The sequence below is a fragment of the Pristiophorus japonicus genome, chromosome 22, assembly GCF_044704955.1.
Source record: "Pristiophorus japonicus isolate sPriJap1 chromosome 22, sPriJap1.hap1, whole genome shotgun sequence".
Lineage (NCBI taxonomy): Eukaryota > Metazoa > Chordata > Chondrichthyes > Pristiophoridae > Pristiophorus > Pristiophorus japonicus.
Window position 1 is genome coordinate 20590325 of NC_091998.1, and position 26990 is coordinate 20617314.

Below are 26990 nucleotides of genomic sequence, written 5' to 3' on the forward strand. Positions count from 1 at the left end.
TACCGGTGGTACATATGGAACTCACAAGTATGAATGGGAATACCCCCATTTTGATTGGTTGGGCCGGCCCACGTGATCCCAGGGACGCTGGCGAAGCACCTACCTCCCTGGGATTCGTGGGCCTTACGCAGGCCTTTGCGCAGAGGCCCAAGGCATCCGCCCGCGGGAAGCCTCCGACCACAATTTTTGGGTCATTAACTCGGTTTCTCTCTCCACATATGATGCCTGACCTGTTGAGTGTTTCCAGCATTGTCTGTTTTTATTACATTTCATTAACGACTGTGACTTGCTTTGGGTTGCGAAAGATGCTATATTTTTATATAGTGCTTATCACGACCACGGGACCTTTACAGCCAATGAAGTACTTTCTGAAGTGTAGTCACTGTTATAATGTGGGAAATGCAAGTTCTTCGGATTACATAGGATATACGACACAGAAACAGGCCATTCGGCCCAACCAGTTTATGCTCCACCCAAGCCTCCTCCCATCTTTCCTCATCTAAATCTATCTGCATAACCCTCTATTCCCTTCTCCCTCATATGCTTGTCTAGCCTCCCCTTAAATGCATCTATACTATTCTCTTCAACCTCTCCCTGTGGTAGCAAGTTCCACATTCTCAACACTCTTTGTGTAAAGAATTTTCTTCAATATTAATCAACAGTCTCGGTTTGTATTTTTATATTTGTTCTCAGAATGTGGGCAACACAGGCAAGACTGTATTTATTATCCATCCCTAGTTGCCCTGCAAAGATGGTGATGGGCTGCACTGTAGTCCCTGTGATCACGGTGCTTCCATTGACAGTGTTCGCTAGGAAATTCCCGGATGTTAAGTCAGTGATGATGAAGCAACCATGACAGATGTCCTAGTCAGCATGGTATTGGCTTTGTGACTAACAGCTGCTTATGGTCAAAATGATGTTATTTCTCATGTCCTTCTCAGTAGTCGAAGTTGCAGGCCAGGGAAGTGGTGTTCAATCTGGAATTCTGACAGCGACGCCGAGTTTACTATTAAATTATTCTACATGAGTTTCAAAATGGCAATTTACTGATATATAAATGACAAAACTGGGAGTGCCCAGTAAAAATTTAACAGAGATTTATACAGATATTTGATATGTTTATTCTTTCTTTTCAGAAATAGAAAATTGATTTACAAGTCGCATATTTTCTGTGCAAAATAGAGCAGGAAATTTCGAGCTCAAAAATCATTTGTGCATAAAGTACAGTAATTTTAAGTAAATTTCTAACTGTCCATTATAGGTACAATACAATACCAAAAAGATTTTAGAATTAATATCCATTGAAAAATTTGAAGCAATATTAAGCACAAAGACATTTTCAATTCCAGCAAATAATAACATTGGAGTTTTGATTCACAGTATGTACTTAAAAAACAATTCGGCCCCAGGTAGTTAGGCATTCGGAATCTGTTGGTGGTTCATTACTGCTAGAAACTGCCAAGTCTGAGCTCAATCATAACCTGAACTAAATTTGAAACATCTCCTGCATCTTGTGGCTTGACAACCTAAACTGAAAACTGTACTCAAGAGGAGCTTTCAAGCCATGGAGGTGGTGCAGAAAAGAGGCAAGGGACTGATCCGTACCATCAAAAGGATTCAGGTACGTGGAGTGACTGGAGAAACAGGGACACTTCCGTCTTGGAAGGGGACAACGGAAAGATTGAGGGTGGGGGGGGGGGGGGTGTATAGAAAATTAAAAAATGGCATGGATGAGGTTAATCCAGAGCACCTCTTGTAAGTACACCATGATTTTTTTTATATAATTTTTTTATTCGTTGCCAATTTTTCCAATTCTTTGTCAAATCACAAACGCCAGAGGTCACCTTGCACCTGTCAAGGATCACTCTGCGCCAATGCTCTTAGCCAAAAGGCCTAGAGCCACTGCACCGTTCCTGGAAGTACTGCAATACCAGGTACGTGCCATGGAGGTGGGTGTGTGCCCCCCCCACCCGTGGAGGTGGATGGGTCAAGCCACCCCACCCACCTCCTATTTCCAAAAAGCATAGGAGAACCACCTTCCTGATCCAGGGAGAACCACTTTCTGGTCATGGTTACTCCCCTGTCAGGTCAGTTACGCATGATCTTAGCCAAAAGGTCGAGTAAGTACACCATGATACTAAAACCATGCAGAATAGGTTAAAACTGGTGAAAATAAAGTTTACGACAGATGTCTGGACAAAACACTTAGAATGGACTTTCAGTTGGGGTGTTGGAGATAAAAACATTTTATTCATTCAAGAATTTGCTGGATGATGCAATGGGGAGGAAAAATGTAAATTTTGAATTGTTGATCGAAATGTCCTCCCTTATTTATATTATCTTGTAAACTTCGATTAAGGAAGTAAAGTTACTACATGAAGACTCTTAAGTGCAGTACTCCATTGGAGAAACACTATAAATACCTTTTTTGCTATTATATACCAGATAACCATGGAAACACTTTCACTTAAAAGGCATAAAAAAGTCAAAAAAAGGATCCGTTCAACCTAAGGAAGCTTGTCTTTCCAGTACTTAACTCTCCCAGTCTAGCATTCAACTGCATTTTCAATATCTTAATTTACTGCACCCTACTAACTTGCCTGGCATATTATTCCAAACACTAATCACCTAGAGATAAGATTTCATCTGTACCCTATACATAGTGAAATTGTAAATGTGTTCTTTATAAACACATTTACAATATCACCACTATATATATAACGCACAAAGGTTAAAAAAAATGTATAATGTAAAATGTAATTGAGAAAAAGAGGTTCTGGGAGAGGAAAAGATTATTTTGTAAAGTAGTAAGTAAATATCTACGAGGCCTGTATCTTTCAGTATCAGTAATTACATGTAGTATTTCAGTCATGTGACATATTACTTCACTAAATTTGCTGTTACAGCAGTTGGCAAGCCACTGTTGCCATTAGATTGCTACAAAAACATGATAAGCATTATAAATCATGTTCCAGGTACTGTACTGGACTACCTATGATCAACGTCATGGGAGGTTTACTAGTTACTAATTTAAAAAAGAAATGCTGAATGTTGCTATTAAGTCAGCTTTTTGGCCTATGGTAATCAATGTGATTATTCCAAAAGTTCATGTTGCTTTCTGGCAATAGTAACAAAAATTAAACATTCCAAGTATCAGCAAAACTTTCAATAATAATTATGTGACGATTAGGATTTTTTAATTTGATTGACAGGGCATTCAACCATTGCCAATAAAGCCAGAGAGGACAGTGTTGCAACAATTCAATTTTACAGTAATGGCTGATGGCTACCTCCCAGCTCTGGCTATGGTGGGCTCTCACTGACCTTTCCTTCCATCTCTCCTGCCGTTACACTATTTTCCATGACGACTCCCCCTCATTTGATAGACCCTCATTTGCCGTCTCCAAGTTGCGCTGTTTCCACTTCTGGCTGCTATTCCCTGCTAAGGCCTCACCATTCTGGGGCATATCTGCCTGGAAGTGAGCTGCCCAGGCCTCAGACAGCACAGAGAGTTGCTGATGTTAAAAGCTCAGGTTGATCATATGGTGTGCAGTGGGGACAACAGGAGAGAGCAGGAGCATTGTATATGCTGGGGGAGTGCGAAAGACAGAGCATGGTAGAGGGACAATATGAGAATGGAGTTAGATAGACAGGCTCAGTCAGAATAACACAATAATAGAATAACCTGGCCTGAGTCTTGGACCCACAAGTCTTACTGTGGAAGGTGCCCTAGGTATTTTATTAACCTTGATCAGATGCCTTCTTTAACATCTCCTTTCTAAACAATGGCTCTCAAACATTTTCTGTTGGGTGCCACTAATAAATTCTCACTCTGGTACGGCTAGCTAAGACCAAAAATTCTCCAGTACCATGACATTGTAACCTGTGAAAATACAATCTCCAGTCCTTGCACAGCAATATAATTCATAAAAAACATTCCAAAATGATTACTCCTACCAATTTCCAACACAATATAGATTGTCTGTTTGGACGCCATTAAAAGTTTATTAAAGATAGATGATAGATGCACTTTGATAAGGAATTATAACGTTTTACAGGTTTGCATTTATGGAAATGAAAGACAAATAATGATCATTCAGGCGATCAGCTTCCCTCCATCCTGATTGCAAGGCACCATGAGTAGTAGAATAAAATGTCCGGTGAGTTGCTTCACCAGCAAAAAGCACCTGCAAAGGCTAAAATAATAAAAACAAAGTTATTAAATCACTGTGTTCTTCACAAAAATACATCACTGGACTTTTAATTTGAAGGTAAGCCTACTGAAAAGAGACATATAATAATTAATAAAAAATGAAAATTTCAGATGAGGAGGAAGACAAAATGACCGCCCAGTATAGAATATCTGAATAGGGGAAAAGACAAAAAAGGTAAAGGCAGATTAAAAAAGGTTGGGAAAAAGGTGAAACTGTTTCACCATTCTTGGAGGTGGAGTTGTCAGAAGTGACAAATATCATGATTTGAAAATCAGTCTGTCAACAGAGGCTCCACAGTCCACACAGCCACACAGGGTGAATACTAGGGCCACAAATTCCGAGAGTATGGGACACCTGTTACTAACTCGGAGGATGGACTTATCATTAGTGATAGCTGCCTGCTTGTAATTAGAGTTATCTAGACAATGGCTTAAGAATGTCACGTGATCCATTACACACATACTCATCTTTTAGCAGCTCTGCACAACTTATTTCTGTAGATTTAGCTATCTTTTCTTCTTTGCCTTGTTCAAACAATCTATAGGCCTTTATCAATAAACCCTACGAGGAAATCTTTAAGAACTTAAAAAACGCTTGTATAAATGTAATAGTGTAACATTTGCCTGTTTTAGCCTCCCAATTATCCAATATAGTAACTTTAATCTCCAATATATAAAATAAATGTACATTATACGCAATTAAGAAAACAAAATTGTACAGTACCTGTTCTTTTGTAGATTTAATTGGGAGAGGTTCTGCAATGACATCGATATCGTCTCCTGAACTTCCAACTGCCGTGTAACTGTATGATCCCTTGGTATATCGGTCACTGTGCCACTTTGATCGCATTATACTCTTTGGTGGAGGTATCAATGGGTTTCCTAAATAAAAGAGCCTGTTGTAAGTATTTTGTGCAGTGTTGGAATATGTGCTCATATACGTCGATAACACGTCCGAAAATGTACCTGTAAATCGATGTATGACTTGTGTCAAACAATTTTTGACTTCAGAATCAGATAAGCTCTCCATAAAGTTAGCTTCCTCCCCAGCAAGCACAGCTAGAAGGACATGGCCGTATCTGCAGATAGAACACAAGAGGTATGAAGCCTGGAAAAACCAACGAATATTCTGCATTCATTCTGCACATGTAAAAATTAAATTAAAACCTCATCACACTACCCTTTGAGTGCTGTAGCAACATATTCAACATATATTGTTTATTCCAAGAGTACTTTGTTTTCTTAATTTTGTACATTTCCCAAATGCTTTTTAACAATTTATCCATTTAAGGGAATTAGTGCTAGCTTCTTAGCACTGAACAGAAATATTTGCTCAAGAATTTAAAACCAGTTATTTATCCCCATGTATTCAGTCCTGTTAGTCATTTAGTCCTGTTGATTGAATACTTACTAAGTGTAATCACACATTACCAGAACACAATAAATCATGGCAAGTAAAATATCAATATGTGTCAAATCATTACAATTAAATGGATATCAGATATTCTACATTAGGAAATTACTATTATGCATTGACTTTACTGTGGGTTAGTGAATACTCTTTGTAAATAAATGGAATGTCATGGAAATCAAGTTATTCTGCAATAATGTGTACATCAGTTTTATTGAGCTTATATGAAATAAAAGCTTTGTATTTTGAAAGCTAAAATAATCATTCTGTACTCAGAGCACCCAAAAGCTAAATATAGTCAGGATTCAACTATAAAATAACTAGATTTATAAGAACATAAGAAATAGGAACAGGAGTAGGCCATACGGCCCCTCGACCTGGGGGTATTTGTGCATGAACACAAAAGGATAGTATGCAGATACAGCAAGTGATCAGGAAGGCCAATGGTATCTTGGCCTTTATTGCAAAGGGGATGGAATATAAAAGCAGGGAAGTCTTGCTACAGCTATATAAGGTATTGGTGAGGCCACACCTGGAATACTGCGTGCAGTTTTGGTTTCCATATTTACAAAAGGATATACTTGCTTTGGAGGCAGTTCAGAGAAGGTTCACTAGGTTGATTCCGGAGATGAGGGGGTTGACTTATGAGGAAAGGTTGAGTAGGTTGGGCCTCTACTCAATGGAATTCAGAAGAATGAGAGGTGATCTTATCGAAACGTATAAGATTATGAGGGGGCTTGTCAAGGTGGGTGCAGAGAGGATGCTTCCACTGACGGGGAAGACTAGAAGTAGAGGGCATAATCTTAGAATAAGGGGCTGCCCATTTAGACTGAGATGAAGAGAAATTTCTTCTCAAAGGGTTGTAAATCTGTGGAATTCGCTGCCTCAGAGCGCTGTGGAAGCTGGGACATTGAATAAATTTAAGACAGAAATAGACAGTTTCTTAAACGATAAAGGAATAAGGGGTTATGGGGAGTGGGTGGGGAAGTGGAGCTGAGTCCATGATCAGATCAGCCATGATCTTATTGATCCTGTTCCTATTTCTTATGTTCTTATGTCTGCTGGTTCAATCTACGCTTCCCCTCCCACCAACCCTGTTTTCATAGCAGTTGCAGTATTAACTCTTGCTTAGCAATAACTGGCTCTTTACAACACTGGCAGCAAAACACTGCTAATCAAATCTTATTTTTTGCTAATATGCAATGAATACACCAAAAATGTTCTAGAAACAATATTTCCAAGACGGGAGAGAACCATAATGAAACACGGTGTTAGATACACACACATTTAAATATGTCAAGTGCAGAATTACCTTTGCACAGGGTGTAGGACAATAAAGCCGACGATCTTTCTGAACCACGCTTTTTGCAGATTGGGCCGTGTGCTGACCAGTGGAGACTCATCCTCCCAGACCAGTTTGATCAGTTTACATTCTGCTTCCCAAAACGGCTCCTCAAATTCAAGGAAGATTTTATTATTTGTCCCGAAACCCATTTTCTGAATGGAATTAACTTTACTGGAGGGAAGTGGGGGATGAATGAAAGTTTTATAGTGCTCCTTAAGGAAACCTAAAAGACAAATATCATCTTCAATAGGTGGTTACATCCAAACATTTTAAATAAGCTTAATGTAATTACAGGAAGCAATCAATATAGCCTTTGATACATTGCTGCATTTTAATACAATTACATTAACTAGAATGCAAATCCAGGGACTAATACTACACAGGACCATGACTAAAACAGGATGTTTATATTGTCAGGTTCATTAACTCTTCCAAGTTGGTTCCACTAATAAGAATATCAGAATTCTGAATTTATACAAAAGTATATTGAGGCTATGCATCGAGGACACAGTGGATAAGATTAGACCCAATTTAATATCACTGAAATTATGCTGAGTTTTAAGACAACATGAGGGCTAGTGAGATTTATTCTGACATGAAAATTACATTGAAACTATAGCTCCTGATTAGTTTTTGGACTGGTTCAACTTTTCATGTTGACAATCTAACAAGATAAATGTTTGTATTGTCTACATTAATGACTTGGATGAAGGGGCCCCGAGTGTAATGTCACCAAATTTGCTGATGATACAAAGATAGGTGGGAAAACAAGTTGTGAGGAGGATGCAAAGAATTTGCAAAGGGATATAGACAGGCTAAGTGAGTGGGAAAATATTTGGCAGATGTAGTATAATGTGGGAAAAATGAGGTTATCCACTTTGATAGGAAAAATAAAAAAAGCAAATTATTACTTAAATGGGGCGAGATTACAAAATGCTTCAGTACAGAGAGATCTGGAGATACTTGTACATGAAATACAAAAAGTTAGCATGCAGGTACAGCAAGCAATTAGGAAGGCAAATGGAATGTTGGCCTTTATTGCAAGGGGGATAAGTATAAAAGTAGGGAAGTCCTGCTACAACTATACAGGGTACAGAGTACTAGTCTCCTTATTTAAGGAGGAATATACTTGCATTGGAGGCAGTTCAGAGAAGGTTCACGAGGTTGATTCCTGAGATGAAGAGATTGTCATATGAAGAAAGGTTGGGCCGATATTCATAGGCATTTAGAAGAATGAGAAGTGATCTTATTGAAATGTATAAGATTCTGAGGGAGCTTGACAGAGAGGCCGATTCCCCTCGTGGGGGAATCTAGAATTAGAGGGCATGGTTTCAGAATAATAGGTCGCTCATTTAAAACGGAAATGAGGAGGAATTTCTTCTCTCAGAGGGTCGTGAATCTTTGGAATTCTCTACCCCAGAGAGTTATGGAGGCTGGGTCATCGAGTATATTTAAGGTGGAGATAAGACAGATTTTTGAATGATAAGGGAGTTAAGGGTTATGAGAAGCGGGGAGGGAAGTGGAGTTGAGGCCAAGATCAGATCAACCATGATCTAATTGAATGGCGAAGCAGGCTCAAGGGCCCAAATGGCCTACTCCTGCTACTATTTCTTATGTTCTTATGTTCTTTTTCAACTGGGGATATGAATATTTCTATTGGTTCTATCCCAAAACAATGTATAAATGTTATGATATTAAATATAAAAGGTCTAAAAAATTATACCTATATAAATTATAATTACACTGGCACAATTCACTACTGTTGAAGCTTTTTTATTTCAGACTTCCGCTGTATACCTGTTCATTCTAGACACACCGCATAGAATTAGCTTGTGCCTGCGAAAGCAGATCTCTTCATACACACGCACAAAAAAAGAGTTCAAGTGCTGATTTTCTGAAAGGGGACAGAATAAGACTCAAATCGTATATTACCTAAAGGAACAGTGACTATAACATGATCCGCTGGTATGGTCTCGCCATTTTCACACTCCACTAGAACTGGGTAAGAGCGTTCCAGTGCGTCAGGTGCTGTGAAGGATCCGTTCCAATGGATGCATTTAACTGGCTTGTTGTAAGACACAATGTCCTTTGGCAAGGATTTCATCATTGTATCAATGAGGCTTTTAAATCCACTAAAAATATATATAAATATTATTAATTGTGATCATGATCATTGTATCTTAACTCAAGGATCAAGTTTGATTAACTATTTTGATCAATAATTGCCTCTTACAGTGAAGTTTATTTTTGAGAATCAAGTACTGTACAAGATGGTAACAGTTACCTACTATAAACCTGATTTTGCACTGTTGAGGTTTAATTAGAAAGAGACCATTGTGAATTTCAACATGGACTGAAAGACCTTGCTGTACCAAAGGCTCTGCTGCCATTTGGCAAATAGCACAGTGGACTTGAGTGAGATTTCCACCTCCGAATGTGTCTTTCCCCTTAAATTTTGTAAGCCTTTGCTCTCTTCTCCCCTGCGTCCATTTTTCACTGACATTAGAAATATACATTCAGCCGCTCAATGCTTAATGCCCAGTTGAGCATCACAATTGCATAAGGGTCCGACAAACAGCATATATCTTTGATTTAAACAATTTAATAAGGCTCCTACCCATTTCGGGCAGGAGCACTGGCTGCCCATTTTGGGGCTGACTTGAACATTGAATCGGGCAGACCTCGGGCAGCTAGTGAGCAGCTGGTTTGATTTTTAAACGTTTTCCGTGTGAATGGGGCGGTGGGCATACGAAAATCTTCCCCTATTGATTTCTTCAGACTAGAAACGTGCATAAAATTCATAGAACTTTACAGCACGGCAGGAGACCATTTTGATCCATTGTGTCCGCGCCGGCCGACAAAGAGCTATCCAGCCTAATCCCACTTTTCAGCTTTGGTTCCGTAGCCCTGTAGGTTACAGCACTTCAAGTGCTCGTCCAAGTACTTTTAAAATGTGGTGAGGGTTTCTGCTTTTCTACCACCCTTTCAGGCAGTGAGTTCTACACGGGTAAATTTTGCTAGATGCTGTGCTGCTGGCAGGACCTCGTAGGTAGCCAGCAAGAATGACAAAATCATGGACACTCAATTTTCCATTGAAATGGACTGCAGAGTGCCCACAGTTTAGTGATTCTTGCTGTGTTCATTGTATCAGGACTCTCAGAACTTATCCCTATGTGAGGCCTGCTTTTTAAAAGTTCCAGTATTAATTTAAACACTCTATTTTATGGGCCAAGGTAATTCAAGTCAGCATTAATTTTAGGACTGCCTCTGCGAGCCAGTTCTTCTTGGTGCACATGCATCTGGTTTGCCTAACAGTAGCACCATTGGGATAGCTAATTGAAATAAATAAACTCCCAAATACAAATTTTAAACTCTAGTTTTTAAAAAGAAAATGTAGTAATATACTTTTGTTAACACCTACCCAGGAAAAACACAATCAATTCCAGGTAACATTACGTACTCCCCAAAAGGCTGGAGTGCTATTAGATCCAAGCTGTCAGTCCCAGAAATACAACACTCCATCTTGAATTCTACGTTCAGCAGAGCAAGCTTAAGGTTGCGCGCTTCCGTGTCATCCTTCCATTCTTCTGCACAACGAGCAATTTCAAGTTTTAGAAATTCACCCAAACTGCGGACAGGTTCTGCCTTTGACTCAAAGAACTCCCTGCTTTTCAGACAAAGAGTTGAATACAATTCTTCCATGGGGTCTGTTATCTCTGGCCCTATTCTCTTCCCTGAGCTGGTGTAATAGGTTGACACCCCAGGTGGAAGTCCGGCGATTTGTACAGCCTGGTTCTCCTCGGATATTGCTTTTTCATCTAGAAGACCATGTTGGCTGGCCAACTGAAACACCGCATTCTGCTTAGATGGGCCATGGATCCACTGTGCTCCAATCTCAATCAACCCTTTTCCTGAATGAAAATTTTAAAAGAAATGCATTCATTAAAATGTCCCGTGATATGGGATAGATTCTCTGTCCAGTCATAGTCAATTGATGGAAAATATAATGCTTTTGTCAATGTATTTTAACAATTATTTGGGCTTGCACTACTAATACCCCTATATCAATATAGCTGAGGTTGGTAACACAATGGTATGAAGGACTGAACCAGATCCCTCAAAAAGAAAGACTTGCATTTATATAGCGCCTTTCACGATCACCAGACGTCGCAAAGCGCTTTACTGCCAATGAAGTACTTTTTGAAGTGTAGTCACTGTTGTAATGTGGGAAACACAACAACCAATTTGCACACAGTAAGCTCCCACAAACAGCAATATGATAATGGCCAGATTATCTGTTCTAGTGATGTTGGTTGAGGGATATATATTGGCCAGGACACCGGAGATAACACTCTGCTCTTCTTCGAAATAGTGCCATGGGACCTCTTATGTCCACCTGAGAGGGCAGACGGGGCCTCGGTTTAACGCCTCATCCAAAAGACGGCACCTCCAACAGTGCAGCACTCCTTCAGACTCAGCTTTTATGGCACATCTATTAGTGCTCCACACACTGCAATGAACTCTCTTGGTTAGAAGTATGTATTATGAATCGCGTGCTCTCCAGATTATTTTTGTGGCCGGCATAAAGGACTGATTCCACAGGCCAAGTGCACTCTTCTTATGAACCAAATTGTGACCTTATGTGAGAAGTTTTATGCTTGTGATAAACAATAAAGCTTTTACGCTGCTAATAAGCGAATTGAAATTAATACAAAAGCATCTACTGCTCCTGTTCTTCGAGGTGCTGGAGGGCACAGGTTTGGAAGGTGCTGCCAAAAAGGCTTAGTGAGCTGCTGTAGGGCAACCTATAGAGAGTACACAGTACAGCCCCAGTACGTCAATGGTGGAGGAGGTGGGTGTTTAAGCCAGTTGATTAAGCGGAGTGTTTTGAATATTGTCAGAGCTGCACCCATCCAGGCAAGAGGAGAGTATTCTACCACACTCTTAGTGACATTTTGGGCTCTCAAGAACAAAAAGTATTTATATAGTGCTTTTAACAGTAAAACATCCCAAGGCGCTTCACAGGAGCATTATATAAAAGAATATTGACACCCAGTCACACAAGAGAAATAAAGGTAGATTGGTCAAAGATGTAGGTTTTAAGGAGCATCTTAAAGGAGGAAAGAGAGGTAGAGAGGCGGAGACATTTAGGGAGGGAGTTCCGGATCTTGGGGCTTCGGCAACAGAAGGCACGGCCACCAATGGTTGAGCAATTATAATCAGGGATGCTCAAGAGGACAGAATTAGAGGAGAGTAGATATCTCGCAGGTTGTCGGGCTGGAGATTACAGAGATAGGGAGGGGCGAGGCCATAGAGGAATTTGAAAAAAAGGATAAGAATTTTGAAAATGAGGTTTTTCTTAACCGGGAGCCAATGTAGGTTAGCGAGCACAGGGGTGATGGGTGAATGGGACTTGGTGCGAGTTAGGACACAGGCAGCCGAGTTTTAGATGACCACAAGCTTACGGAGGGTAGAGCATGGGAAGCCAGCCAGGAGTGCATTGGAATAGTCAAGTCTAGAAGTAACAAAGGCTGGATGAGGGTTTCAGCAGCAGATGAGCTGAGGCAAGGGCAGAGTCGGGCGATGTTACGGAGGTGGAAATAGGCGGTTTTAGTGATGGAGCGAATATGTGGTCGGAAGCACAAATCTGGGTCAAATAGGACACTAAAGTTGCAAACCGTCTGGTTCAGCCTCAGACATGTGCTAGGGAGAAGGATGGCGCCAGTGGCTAGAGAACGGAGACATAAGAACTTAAGAAATGTGCTCATGGCTGATCCGATCATGGACTCAGGTCCACTTGCCTGCCTGCGGCCCATAATCTCTTATTCCCTTATCGGTTAAAGTACTGTTTATCTCGGTCCTAAATTTATTCAATGACTCAGCTTCCGCAGCTCTCTGAAGCAACAAATTTCCACAGATTTACAACCCTCAGAGAAGAAATTCACCCTCATCTCAGTTTTAATGAACTGCGCTTGCAAGAGACCAAATAATGACCTTCCCCAGAAACTTCCAGAAAGGCAACTAAGGTTTTAAGGAGAAGTGATAAGGAGAAGTGATACAAGCAGCACTGATAGTTTTTTGACAAAGGACTGTTGTTCTCTTAAAATGCTCATGGGACTGAGCGTGGCTAAAAATCTACGATAAAAGAATCCAACATTATTAATTGTATTGCACCCAATATATAAATGTTGCCTTTCCAGCTCCGAGAAACCCATTGTGCTTTGAGGCCGAGTGGGCTTGCTGCCTTAACCTCGCTTTTAAACCCCTCACCCCAGACCGGCCCCGCCCTGCTGCACGCCCATTGGCCAGCGCGCAGTCAATCAGGGCGCAGGTGGCCTTTCGATTGGCCTGTTCCGCTGTCAATCATGCGCGTGCCCCGTGCCGTTGTCTTTTGAAGCTCCCGCCCCTTTTCCGAACCACACTTTTCGCCTGCCTCCCCGAACGGCCCCGCCCTGCTCTACGATCATTGGCCATCGCGTAATCAATCAGGGCGCCGGCTGTCTTTCCATTGGCCTGGTCCCGCTGTCAATCATGCGCGTGCCGCGAGAACCGTTGTGATTTGAATATTCCCGCCCCTGCCCGGGACGGGCTTCGCGCGGCTCTCACCCAATCGGCAGCTCCAGATCCGTCCGCCGCCCCGCTCCTTCGCCTCCAGCACCTTCACCTGTCTGAAGCCGTGGCGGAGCAGCTTGTGGGCGGCCCCTAGCGCCGCGATGCCGCAGCCGACGATGACGACGACGCTGTTGTCGAGTCCTCGTCCGGGGCCTCCGCCGCTGTCAACCTGAGTCATTTTATGTTCGGGGGTTTTTTTCTTCCCCGCAGCCAAACAAACTGCTCTCGGTTCCTTCTCTCTCGTCGAGCCCGCTTGCCCGTCCGATTCTGCGCACTGACCACGCGCCTCAGTGTCGCGCGCGGCGCATGCACCCGCTCCAAGGTGACACGCGCACCAGGGCTGGCAATGGCACTTGCTTGCAAAATGCAGAAGTACTTGCATTTCACCACCTCAGCACCTACCTCCCAAAGCGCTTTATAGCCAAGCAAACAAATGCAATCACTGCTGCAGCAATTTTTGTACAACATACGTATAAGATTATGAGGGGGCTTGACAAGGTGGATGCAGAGAGGATGTTTGCACTGATGGGGAAGATTAGAACTAGGGGGCATGATCTTAGAATAAGGGGCCGCCCATTTAAACAGTTGAGCAGGAATTTCTTCTCGCAGGGGGTTGTAAATCTGTGGAATGCGCTGCCTCAGAGAGCTGTGGAAGCTGGGACATTGAATAAATTTAAGACAGTTGCTCAAACGATAAGGGAATAAGTGGTTATGGGGAGTGGGCGGGGAAGTAGAGCTAAGTCCATGATCGGATCAGCCATGATCCTATTAAATGGCGGAGCAGGCTCGAGGGGCTGTATGGGCTACTCCTGCTCCTATTTCTTATGTTCTTATCAAATCAAGTGCCCCCTTTTTGTAAGGACACCAAAACCCACAATTGAACAATGCAACCTTGTCAGATCAAATTAAAAGTTGTTTGGCGGGGTGATGATGCACTCCAGTTCCTCCGGTGCCCACCTCTCGTGGAAGGCCGCGAGCGTACCCGTCGACACCCTGGCGCAAACGCAGAGAGGCAGGCAGTTGGGCTGAACGACCCCCTCGACTGCCCGCTGCCTGGACCGGTTGATGGCCACCTTGGCCGGGCCCAGGAGCAGTCCCACAAGGTGGCCTTCCGACCTGCCCACTCCCCTCCGCACCGGGTGCTCAAAGATCAGGAGTGTGGGACTGATGTGCAACCAGAAATCGAGGAGCAGCCCCTTCAAATAATGGAAGAGGGGCTGCAACCTCACACACTGTATGTACACATGGAACACGGACTCCTCCAGACCACAGAAATCGGTCACTGCAGCAATGTAGCCAATAATGTAACGCTGCAGCCAATTTGCACGCAGCAAGCTCCCGCAAACAGCCAAGTGATAATGACGAGATGTTGCTTGGCCAGGACACCGAACTCCACTGCTCGTCTTCATAATAGTGTCGTGGGATCTTTTACGTCCACTTGAGAGGGCAGACTTCATTGAATCATAGAAATTTATTGCATGGAAGGAGACCATTTCAGCCCGTCGTGTCCGTGCCAACCGAAAAAGCTACCCAGCCTAATCCCACTTTCCAGCTCTTGGTCCATAGCCTTGTAGGTTATGGCAGTTCAAGTGCACATCCAAGTACTTTTTAAATGTGGTGACGGTTTTTGCCTCTACCTCTTCTCGGTTTAACTTCTCATCAGAAAGACAGCGCAGCACTCCCTCAGTAATCCCTCTGGTCAAGTCTCTGGAGTGGAGCTTCCAATTCAGAGGCGACAGGGCTACCTACTGAACCACAGCTGACACCTAGTGAATAAATATTCTCCCCATTGACATACAAACCTTTCAGCCCAAGGAGTGTTACACAAAGGGTTGCAGGGTTGCTAACCCTCCAAGGATTGTTCTGGAGTCTCCAGGAATTGAAGGTGAATCTCCAGGTCACTTCCGCGAGCAAGCCAGAGAAAAATTGCATTAAAAACATTTTTTTTTTCATTTTCTTTTCAGACTTTTGTTTATTGGGTGGGGGAAAAATTCTGTTTGACAGTCAAGAATCAATCAATTGAGTCACGAAGAGTGTTCATTTTCCATTCGGCATTGGAAGATGGTACGCCATGAGGAAGGACGTGTTGGACAATCAATGGCGGGAGCGTGGGGACTGGGCAGCGGGAGGCAGGACATCATAAAAAAGAAAGACTTGCATTTATATAACGCCTTTCACGACCACCCGATATCTCAAAGCGCTTGACAGCCAATTAAGTCATATAATTAAACCAACAGGAATACGTCCAAACACATTTGTCAACCCTAGTTACACGTGATATTACTGATGTTAACTGTCAGGTTTTCAAAGTTGCCTTGCCGGAAACTTTCAAATTGCAAGAAAGGGCAACAACATTTTTTTTTTCAAAATGATTGTCCCACCATCCCCATTCTTTGCCCCCTGGTGAGGTGCCATTTGTTATCAAGGGGTTTTCTTAATTTTTACCTGCAAATAAAAGATCATGAAGATTAAAATGGCTGCAATATGAACCCCCTATAATATTAGCCACAGGTCAGCTGTGGCTCAGTGGGTAGCACTCCTGCCTCTGAGTCAGAACGTTGTGGGTTCAAGTCCCACTCCAAGGACTTGAGCACATAAATCTAGGCCGATACTCCAGTGCAGTGCTGAGGTAACGCTGCACTGTCGGAAGTGTCGTCTTCCTGATGAGACGTTAAGCCGAGGCCCTGTCTGCTCTCAGGTGAACGTAAAAGATCCCATGGCATTATTTTGAAGAAGAGCAGGGGAGTTATCTCCAGTGTCCTGGCCAATATTTATCCCTCAATCAACACAACAAAAACAGATTATCTGGTCATTATCACATTGCTGTCTGTGGGAGCTTGCTGTGCACAAGTTGGCTGCTGCTTTTCCCACATTACTACAGTGACTACACTCCAAAAGTACTTCATTGGCTGTAAAGTGCTTTGAGATGTCCGGTGGTCGTGAAAGGTGCTATATAAATGTAATTCTTTTTAAACCAATGTTGAACACTGTAATCATGTATGCTCTTTTCTAACACCAGTGCGATTGTTTTTCACTTAGGAGTAAAAGCCAGCTGCTAGTCTTCTGATTGCAAAGTTATCGTATTCAAAGCCATAAAGGCCTCAATGTAGGGTGCCCCCTACTTATCCCCTCCATAAAAAATCTTTGCAAAGCACAGAACCAAATTTCACAATTTCAAATTTAATGACGTACTTTGAAACTAAATTGACAATTTCTGCTCTGCTACCAATAAACCAAGATCCAGTACTTCTTTACAATTTTCTTTTTCCAACTTTTTGAAAATAATGGGAAAAAAAGGTACATGCACCCAGATTTATGGGGTACCCTCTTACTGGAAAAGAAAAGGAAACCAAACCGTACTGGTGGTGTGAGCTTGATTCTGAGGAGAGAGAAAGGTCATCTTCCTCATCAGCTAATCCTCACTTCCATCCTTGTTGATGGAAATGCAGTATTTTTTTAAAGCCTCAAATGATGTAGTCTGCATTAACCTAATCTGCATTAAATGTCAGTTTACGATTATCCATGTAAAGCCATATATTGAAGGGAGCTTTGAAAAGCATTCCTCAATGGTTTGTTTCATCATCATTATAGGCGGTCCCTCGAACGAGGATGACTTGCTTCCACGAGAGTTCACAGATGTTTCAATGAAGGACCCGATGTTCCAGTCCTGAACTCCAATTGAGGGGCTGGACGATGCCTATGTGTGAATTTTTTTTAACGTGCACATCAGCCACCACACGGGCTTAGAAACATAGAAAATATGTGCAGGAGTAGGCCATTCGGCCCTTCGAGCCTGCACCGCCATTCAATGAGTTCATGGCTGAACATGCAACTTCAGTACCCCATTCCTGCTTTCTCGTCATACCCCTTGATCCCCCTAGTAGTAAGGACTACATCTAACTCCTTTTTGAATCTATTTAATGAATTGGCCTCAACAACTTTCTGTGGTAGAGAATTCCACAGGTTCACCACTCTCTGGGTGAAGAAGTTTCTCCTCATCTCGGTCCTAAATGGCTTACCCCTTATCCTTAGGCTGTGACCCCTGGTTCTAGACTTCCCCAACATTGGGAACATTCTTCCTGCATCTAACCTGTCTAAACCCGTCAGAATTTTAAACGTTTCTATGAGATCCCCTCTCATTCTTCTGAACTCCAGTGAATACAAGCCCAGTTGAGCCAGTCTTTCTTGATATGTCAGTCCCGCCATCCCGGGAATCAGTCTGGTGAACCTTCGCTGCACTCCCTCAATAGCAAGAATGTCCTTCCTCAAGTTAGGAGACCAAAACTGTACACAATACTCCAGGTGTGGCCTCACCAAGGCCCTGTACAACTGTAGTAACACCTCCCAGCCCCTGTACTCAAATCCCCTCGCTATGAAGGCCAACATGCCATTTGCTTTCTTAACCGCCTGCTGTACCTGCATGCCAACCTTCAATGACTGATGTACCATGACACCCAGGTCTCGTTGCACCTCCCCTTTTCCTAATCTGTCACCATTCAGATAATAGTCTGTCTCTCTGTTTTTACCACCAAAGTGGATAACCTCACAATTATCCACATTATACTTCATCTGCCATGCATTTGCCCACTCACCTAACCTATCCAAGTCACTCTGCCGCCTCATAGCATCCTCCTCGCTGCTCACACTGCCACCCAACTTAGTGTCATTTGCAAATTTGGAGATACTACATTTCATCCCATTGTCTAAATCATAAATGTACAATGTAACAGCTGGGGCCCCAACACAGAACCTTGTGGTACCCCACTAGTCACTGCCTGCCATTCTGAAAAGTACCCATTTACTCCTACTCTTTGCTTCCTGTCTGCCAACCAGTTCTCAATCCACGTCAGCACACTACCCCCAATCCCATGTGCTTTAACTTTGCACATTAATCTCTTGTGTGGAACCTTGTCGAAAGCCTTCTGAAAGTCCAAATACACCACATCAACTGGTTCTCCCTTGTCCACTCTACTGGAAACATCCTCAAAAATTCCAAAAGATTTGTCAAGCATGATTTCCCTTTCACAAATCCATGCTGACTTGGACCCATCAGGTCACCTCTTTCCAAATGCGCTGTTATGACATCCTTAATAATTGATTCCATCATTTTACCCACTACCGATGTCAGGCTGACCGGTCTATAATTCCGTTTTCTCTCTCCCTCCTTTTTTAGAAAGTGGGGTTACATTGGCTACCCTCCACTCGATAGGAACTGATCCAGAATGTTGGAAAATGACTTTCAATGCATCCGCTATTTCCAAGGCCACCTCCTTAAGTACTCTGGGATGCAGTCCATCAGGCCCTGGGGATTTATCGGCCTTCAATCCCATTAATTTCTCCAACACAATTTCCCGATTAATAAGGATTTCCCTCAGTTCCTCCTTCTTAGTAGACCCTCTGACCCCTTTTATATCCGGAAGGTTGTTTGTGTCCTCCTTAGTGAATACCGAACCAAAGTACTTGTTCAATTGGTCTGCCATTTCTTTGTTCCCCGTTATGACTTCCCCTGATTCTGACTGCGGTGGTGTTCTCACACAGGTCGGGGCGGCCTACAATGTTTATTTACAGGGCCATCAATTGCAGTATGGTCATTGACCGTGGTATTGTGATCAAATCGGTGCTCCACTAGTGAATAAGCCTCTTAGTGACTGATGTTAAATGACCAGGAAAGCAGCCATTGTTCATAGAGCATGTTTTACTCTGCAAGGCATCTGGTTCCACACAGTTCTTAGCCAGCCCTACATTAAATCTTCTACCCTTTTTCTGGCGACATCTGTTTATGCTTACTGGGATTGCATGATTGAGTAGTGTCTTTCATTTTAGTCGTCTTCTTAGGCAATCCCCCGGAGTCGAGGATAACTTGCTTCCACACTAACGCGAGTTCTAAGGTGGCTGATACGGGACCTACAGTCTCTGTCACAGGTGGGGCAGGTGGTGGTTGAACGGACAGGTGGGTGGGGTGCTTGGTTTGTTGTACGCTCCTTCCTCTGTTTGTACTTTACTAACGCGCGCTCCCGACGAAAAGACTCAAAGTGTTCGACGCCTTCCCGAATGCTTCTTCTCTACTTTGAGCGGTCATGGGCCAGGGATTCAGAAGCATCGGTGGGGATGTTACATTTTTTCAGGAAGGATTTGAGGGTGTCCTTGAAGCGCTTTCTCTGCCCTCCTGGGTGCTCGCTTGTCGTGACGGAGCTTGGAGTAGAGTGCCTGTTTTGGGAGCGTTGTATCAGACATGCGGACAATGTGGCCCGCCCATCGGAGCTGATTGGGCCTCATTTCAGTATCACAATAGGGATAGCTTTCTCTTGCGGCTGCCCTGCAAATCGTTCTTCATTACTATTTCCACTTCAATAACTGGTAAAGGTTCACTTTTCATTCATCGTGGTGTTGCTATGGGTATCATAAAATATAAAGTTTCATCTGAATTGCTCTTTTTATCTAAAAGATAATCATACCATTCACATATACTTATGATGCAGCACTGGAACTCAACCAAAATCGCAGGTGAGTGCTGTATTGTAAGGCAAAACCAGCATGCTTCAAGAAACATCCTCAGCTTGTCTTAAACTTAACAGGGATGTTTGTTCTATGCAGGCTGCTGTATTTTGCCATAAAAGCCTCAACTATCACTGCATAGACATTTTATTTGAAGATTTTGCACATACTACTTCACGTCATGCTCCCTTGAAATACTTTCTGTTGCAGAGGTGCCATCCAGCTTGTTTTTATTCATGGCCTATTTATTTATTGCAATTCCAAATATTGTCATTCCAGATAAAATAGTTAAAGTTTCCAAGTAACATCTTGTTTACTCCATGTACAACGGATACCATTTTCTCTTAAGACATGGAAGTGCAAATTGGGATGTAGTCTTTGTTTTTACCAGTCCGCAAAATTGAAGGATAGTTACCTTCCTGTAGGAATTCTGTTCAAATTACTATCTCTCAAACAATTCATTATCCATGACTCAGGAGATTTCCTTAACACATTATCGTCCGCTGGCATCCCAATGTACTTTCTTTTCCTCAAGTTAAATTCACAAAAAGCTGCTTTGTAACCTGTATCATAGAAAATCGGTCCAGAAGTAGACCATTCGGCCCTTCTAGCCTGCACCGCCATTCAATGAGTTCATGGCTGAACATGCAACTTCAGTACCCCATTCCTGCTTTCCAACCATACCCCTTGATCCCCCTAGTAGTAAGGACTTCATCCAACTCCTTTTTGAATATATTTAGTGAATTGGCCTCAACAACTTTCTGTGGTAGAGAATTCCACTCCTCATCTCGGTCCTAAATGGCTTACCCCTTATCCTTAGACTGTGACCCCTGGTTCTAGACTTCCCCAACATTGGGAACATTCTTCCTGCATCTAACCTGTCTAAACTCATCAGAATTTTAAATGTTTCTATGAGGTCCCCTCTCATTCTTCTGAACTCCAGTGAATACAAGCCCAGTTGAGCCAGTCTTTCTTGATATGTCAGTCCCGCCATCCCGGGAATCAGTCTGGTGAACCTTCGCTGCACTCCCTCAATAGCAAGAATGTCCTTCCTCAGGTTAGGAGACCAAAACTGTACACAATACTCCAGGTGTGGCCTCACCAAGGCTCTGTACAACTGTAGCAACACCTCCCTGCCCCTGTACTCAAATCTCCTTGCTATGAAGGCCAACATGCCATTTGCTTTCTTAACCGCCTGCTGTACCTGCATGCCAACCTTCAATGACTGATGTACCATGACACCCAGGTCTCGTTGCACCTCCCCTTTTCCTAATCTGTCACCATTCAGATAATAGTCTGTCTCTCTGTTTTTACCACCAAAGTGGATAACCTCACATTTATCCACATTATACTTCATCTGCCATGCATTTGCCCACTCACCTAACCTATTCAAGTCGCTCTGCAGCCTCATAGCATCCTCCTCGCAGCTCACACTGCCAACCAACTTAGTGTCATCCGCAAATTTGGAGATACTACATTTAATCCACTCGTTTAAATCATTAATGTAGTGTAAACAGCTGGGGCCCCAGCACAGAACCTTGCGGTACCCCACTAGTCACTGCCTGCCATTCTGAAAAGTCTCCATTTACTCCTACTCTTTGCTTCCTGTCTGACAACCAGTTCTCAATCCATGTCAGCACACTACCCCCAATCCCATGTGATTTAACTTTGCACATTAATCTCTTGTGTGGGACCTTGTCGAAAGACTTCTGAAAGTCCAAATATACCACATCAACTGGTTCTCCCTTGTCCACTCTACTGGAAACATCCTCAAAAAATTCCAGAAGATTTGTCAAGCATGATTTCCCTTTCACAAATCCATGCTGACTTGGACCTATCATGTCACCTCTTTCCAAATGCACTGCTATGACATCCTTAATAATTGATTCCATCATTTTACCCATTACCGATGTCAGGCTGACCGGTCTATAATTTCCTGTTTTCTCTCTCCCTCCTTTTTTAAAAAGTGGGGTTACATTGGCTACCCTCCACTCGATAGGAACTGATCCTGAGTCAATGGAATGTTGGAAAATGACTGTCAATGCATCCGCTATTTCCAAGGCCACCTCCTTAAGTACTCTGGGATGCAGTCCATCAGGCCCTGAGGATTTATCGGCTTTCAATCCCATCAATTTCCCCAACACAATTTCCCGACTAATAAGGATTTCCCTCAGTTCCTCCTCCTTACTAGACCCTCTGACCCCTTTTATATCCAGGAGGTTGTTTGTGTCCTCCTTAGTGAATACCGAACCAAAGTACTTGTTCAATTGGTCCGCCATTTCTTTGTTCCCCGTTATGACTTCCCCTGATTCTGACTGCAGGGGACCTGCGTTTGTCTTTACTAACCTTTTTCTCTTTACATATCTATAGAAAGTTTTGCAATCCGTCTTAATGTTCCCTGCAAGCTTCTTCTCGTACTCCATTTTCACTGCCCTAATCAAATCCTTTGTCCTCCTCTGCTGAGTTCTAAATTTCTTCCAGTCCCCGGGTTCGCTGCTATTTCTGGCCAATTTGTATGCCACTTTCTTGGCTTTAATACTATCCCTGATTTCCCTTGATAGCCACGGTTGAGCCACCTTCCCTTTTTTATTTTTACGCCAGACAGGAATGTATTATTGTTGTAGTTCATCCATGCGGTCTCTAAATGTCTGCCATTGCCCATCCACAGTCAACCCCTTAAGTATCATTCGCCAATCTCTCCTAGCCAATTCATGCCTCATACCTTCAAAGTTAGCCTTCTTTAAGTTCTGGACCATGGTCTCTGAATTAACTGTTTCATTCTCCATCCTAATGCAGAATTCCACCATATTATGGTCACTCTTCCCCAAGGGGCCTCGCACAATGAGATTGCTAATTAATCCTCTCTCATTACACAACACCCAGTCTAAGATGGCCTCCCCCCTAGTTGGTTCCTTGACATATTGGTCTAGAAAACCATCCCTTATGCACTCCAGGAAATCCTCCTCCACCGTATTGCTTCCAGTTTGGTTAGCCCAATCTATGTGCATATTAAAGTCACCCATTATAACTGCTGCACCTTTATTGCATGCACCCCTAATTTCCTGTTTGATGCCCTCCCCAACATCACTACTACTGTTTGGAGGTCTGTACACAACTCCCACTAACGTTTTTTGCCCTTTGGTGTTCTGCAGCTCTACCCATATAGATTCCACATCATCCAAGCTAATGTCCTTCCTAACTATTGCATTAATCTCCTCCTTAACCAGCAATTCTACCCCACCTCCTTTTCCTTTTATTCTATCCTTCCTGAATGTTGAATACCCCTGGATGTTGAGTTCCCAGCCCTGATCATCCTGGAGCCACGTCTCTGTAATTCCAATCACATCATATTTGTTAACATCTATTTGCACAGTTAATTCATCCACCTTATTACGGATACTCCTTGCATTAAGACACAAAGCCTTCAGGCTTGTTTTTTTAACACCCTTTGTGTACTAGCTTGTACTAGTACCCTGTATACGCTTTATATACTATAAAGTTAATCTACGTATAATTGATGCCGAGATTGTTATGGATTTACACAATCGGATGTGTATTAAATCCCCTCTTTTTCATTCCATCTAACTGGAGTACGCATTTAGTTTGAAACTTTGCCAATTCCTCCGTCTTATTTGCATTTTATATGACAATCAACAAGTCGTCATAAAGTAGTATGTTGCCGTTTATCTTCTGCAGTCTGTTTTCTCACTTGGATACCTCTATGTAGCTATGTCTCACATCTGCTCCTGATAAATTCATCACAGGTACCATCATAGTCTTAGATGACCATTACTTTGGGAGGGATAGAGTATGTCAAAAAATGTGAATCTCGAAGTACTGGATTAATTTACTATTTCGATCATTCACACCAGAACTGACTAACGATATGTCTATACTAATTAACACATTTAATTTCTTCCATTTTGTTTTCTCATCTGGAAGCAACACAATATAGAAGACAAATTCTTCTAGTTTTAAAATTCCTGTGATGAACTGATGTGACAGGAATAACAGAAACCCGGATTTACCGCAATGAGTGGAGTTGATCACAACATGGTCGGGTACAGAGTGTTCCGAAAGGATAGACTAGATAAGACAGATACACTTGGGAGACAAATAAAGTATTCAAATGCAAAGAGAACTAAAGTAACATCAATAGCTTACTACAGACTGCCAATTCAGAAGCCAAGGGAGGACATAATATTTTATGAAGGGATAAGAAGTACATGTGAAACAGGAAGGTTACATTAGTCCGGGGGGCGGGGGGGGGTGGTGGTGTTCAATTAACTAAATATAAATTGAAAGTCCCAAGTGATTGAGAGTCAGAACTCATAAATGTAACACGGGATTGCTTCATGACTTAGTACAGCAGTGTAGCCAACAGAGGTAGTTCTCAACACATTTGGTGAGCCCACAATTTACAGAAATGTTTGAGCTACTCAGGATGATACAATTTAAAAGAGGACAACTACAAGAGATAAGGAAAATAACTGAAACAGATTGACTAGGGAAAAGTTTAACATCTCCATTGAGAGCAACAATGGAATATCTTCAAAGGCGTACTGGAGAACACGCAGGACAAATGACATACAAGGTTAGCAAGTTTATACTCAAAAAATGACCCCAAAGATATTAAGCAAGAGAATTCAAAGTGGAATAAGGAAAAGAATCTCAAGTTTCACAGAGGTTGTAGAGAGAAGGGTTGGGGATTGCTAGAAAGAATATAGGAGACTTCAGGAGCAAGTCAGAAGCATGACCAGAGGGGCAACAAGGAAATTGGAAACAAGTACAGCTACAGATGCTAATTACAACAACAAGAAATTCTTCCAAAATTAACAGCTAGAGGCCAATCTGGGAAGAGATGGGAGTCTTAAAAGATACCAATGTAGATGAAGCTGAGAAAACTTAAATGACTCAATACTTGCTTTAAGTATTTACTTGAAGACTACAATATTGCACCTCTAGACAGACTTGGGGAACTCGAAAGAAACAACGCCCCAGGGACTGGTGGTATCTATCCCAGGGCACTAAGGAAAAGTGAGAAAGAAATCTGTGTAGTGCTGATAATTATCAAGTGTTATTGAATGCTGAGGAGGTTCCGTGAGATCGGAAACAAGCTAACGTAAAATAAGCACAGAAGATGCTGGAACCACACAGCAAACCAGTCAGCATGTGTAAAGAGAAATGACAAGTTACGATGTTGTGGGTGTGTTCCTTTCATCCAAGGTATATAATCTTGCCAATAAGTGCCAAAATCCTTGACTATTTTGAAGAAGTGACATTCGAGTTGGAAGATCATACTTGTATTTCTCCTAAAAGGCTGCTGCTGAAACCGTTTTGTAATCCATGTGTTAAGTTTACTCTCCTATTGTTAATAATCATTTATATACAAATGGTTTATTAAATAAAAGTTGAAAATAGTGATAGGTTACTTTATTTGTAATTTTCAGTTATTATTAAGGGTTACTGAACATTTAATTTTTTTTTTAAGGGATGGGGGTTGCTGCTGTACTCACTACTGGAACTAATTTGTCCAAACTCTCTGCTGTAACCTTCACAAGCAGTCCATGGGCTGTATCATAGCTGTCATGTTTTGGTGCTATGGTAGAGGTTTGCTTAATGTACAAGGACACTGCTCAGAAACTTCCTGTGGGGAAAGTTACCTAAATAGGCACATCCCAAAGTTAATAATAAGCTAATTGCCAAGGGAAGTTTCTGTAGGTTGGTAGCTGCTTATAAATCCCTTGCTCCTGCCTTTGGGGTAAAACCAGATCATCAGGGTCCAAAACCCAGCAGTAAATGATTGGCTATCTTGTTTTTGAATACTTCTGGCATTCTGAAGCTTGGCATCTGAAATGTGATGGACAGATGAAACTTAATGCAAGAATTTTTTTAATATAAAAAGAAACAAATATTGATCACTAAATGTCACAGTGCTAGTAACTGACAGGTAGCAGCTGGTAATTTGAGAATATCTCTGGCTTAAGTAACATTTCTTAGTTTTTAAGTCATGTAGTGTACCATTGAGAGAAGCACAAGTATATATCACTGTCTGTGTTTTGAATGGCGTAGTCAGGCTTCTCCGTTTGTGATCAGAGTAAGTGGCGTGTTTGTGATATATATTGCTGTACAGACCCTCAGGTCAATTAAATTGTAGCATTAGAGACCAGTGTTGCTTCAATCATTTGATCATAAAGTGCTACAGTGCCCAGCATCCTGCCAGTTATTTTTGTTATTGCATATTCACAAGATGAATGATTGCTAGATTTCATTTGTACTTCATACATTGAGATTTCAAACCAGCGTACCTACCAACTCATGTGCAAGGCCATCACTGCTTTATGAGCATACACGTGTTGTTACATGCTATAAGGAGGACTCTGCACCAAATGCATTTATGGTACTCGAGGTAGTCTCTGATAAATTAATTGAAAGCAGATAACCATTTAGCAACCTGAGTAACCCATTTGTCCTTAATCAATAGAGTTATTAAAACAATGAATAATTGGAAAAGAATGGGTAGCAGAAAAATAATATTTATCAGATAAGTAAGTTAGTTCATTTTTACTGTTACTTGGAGACAAAGCTGCATGATCTTTTTCCCAACATACAGGAGGCTTGGCATTCAAATGTACAGACTTAGTGAAACGTATCCGTATTACCAAGGAATGGCAATATAATAATTCATATTAACAGTTCAAATCATGACAAAATTATACAGCTACACTTCTAAAACCTTGCTTTGGTCAAATAATAGTTCAGTTTAACAGATTTAAAAAATAAATTTGATAATTATGGCAGTGTTTAAAATATAAAAATGGTATTCTGTAGAAGTGTTATATATTATCAAAATGCAAATTCAAAGAACATTTACCAGAAAATAGCTTTTCATGGTAATAAAAAAAAAAATCACA

The 26990-nt window shown here is 41.9% G+C and overlaps 1 protein-coding gene across 1 annotated transcript; it reads right to left on the minus strand.

Moving 5' to 3' along the window:
- Positions 1–1161: 1161 nt before the first annotated feature.
- On the minus strand, positions 1162–13845 carry paox (polyamine oxidase). The gene is made up of 7 exons (XM_070865740.1): positions 13576–13845; positions 10391–10880; positions 8902–9101; positions 6937–7192; positions 5180–5292; positions 4938–5095; positions 1162–4196 (listed from the first exon to the last, which is right to left on the minus strand). Exons 1-7 carry the CDS (start codon positions 13757–13759, stop codon positions 4053–4055), a joined length of 1545 nt encoding a protein of 514 aa, XP_070721841.1. The 5' UTR covers positions 13760–13845; the 3' UTR covers positions 1162–4052.
- Positions 13846–26990: the final 13145 nt, after the last annotated feature.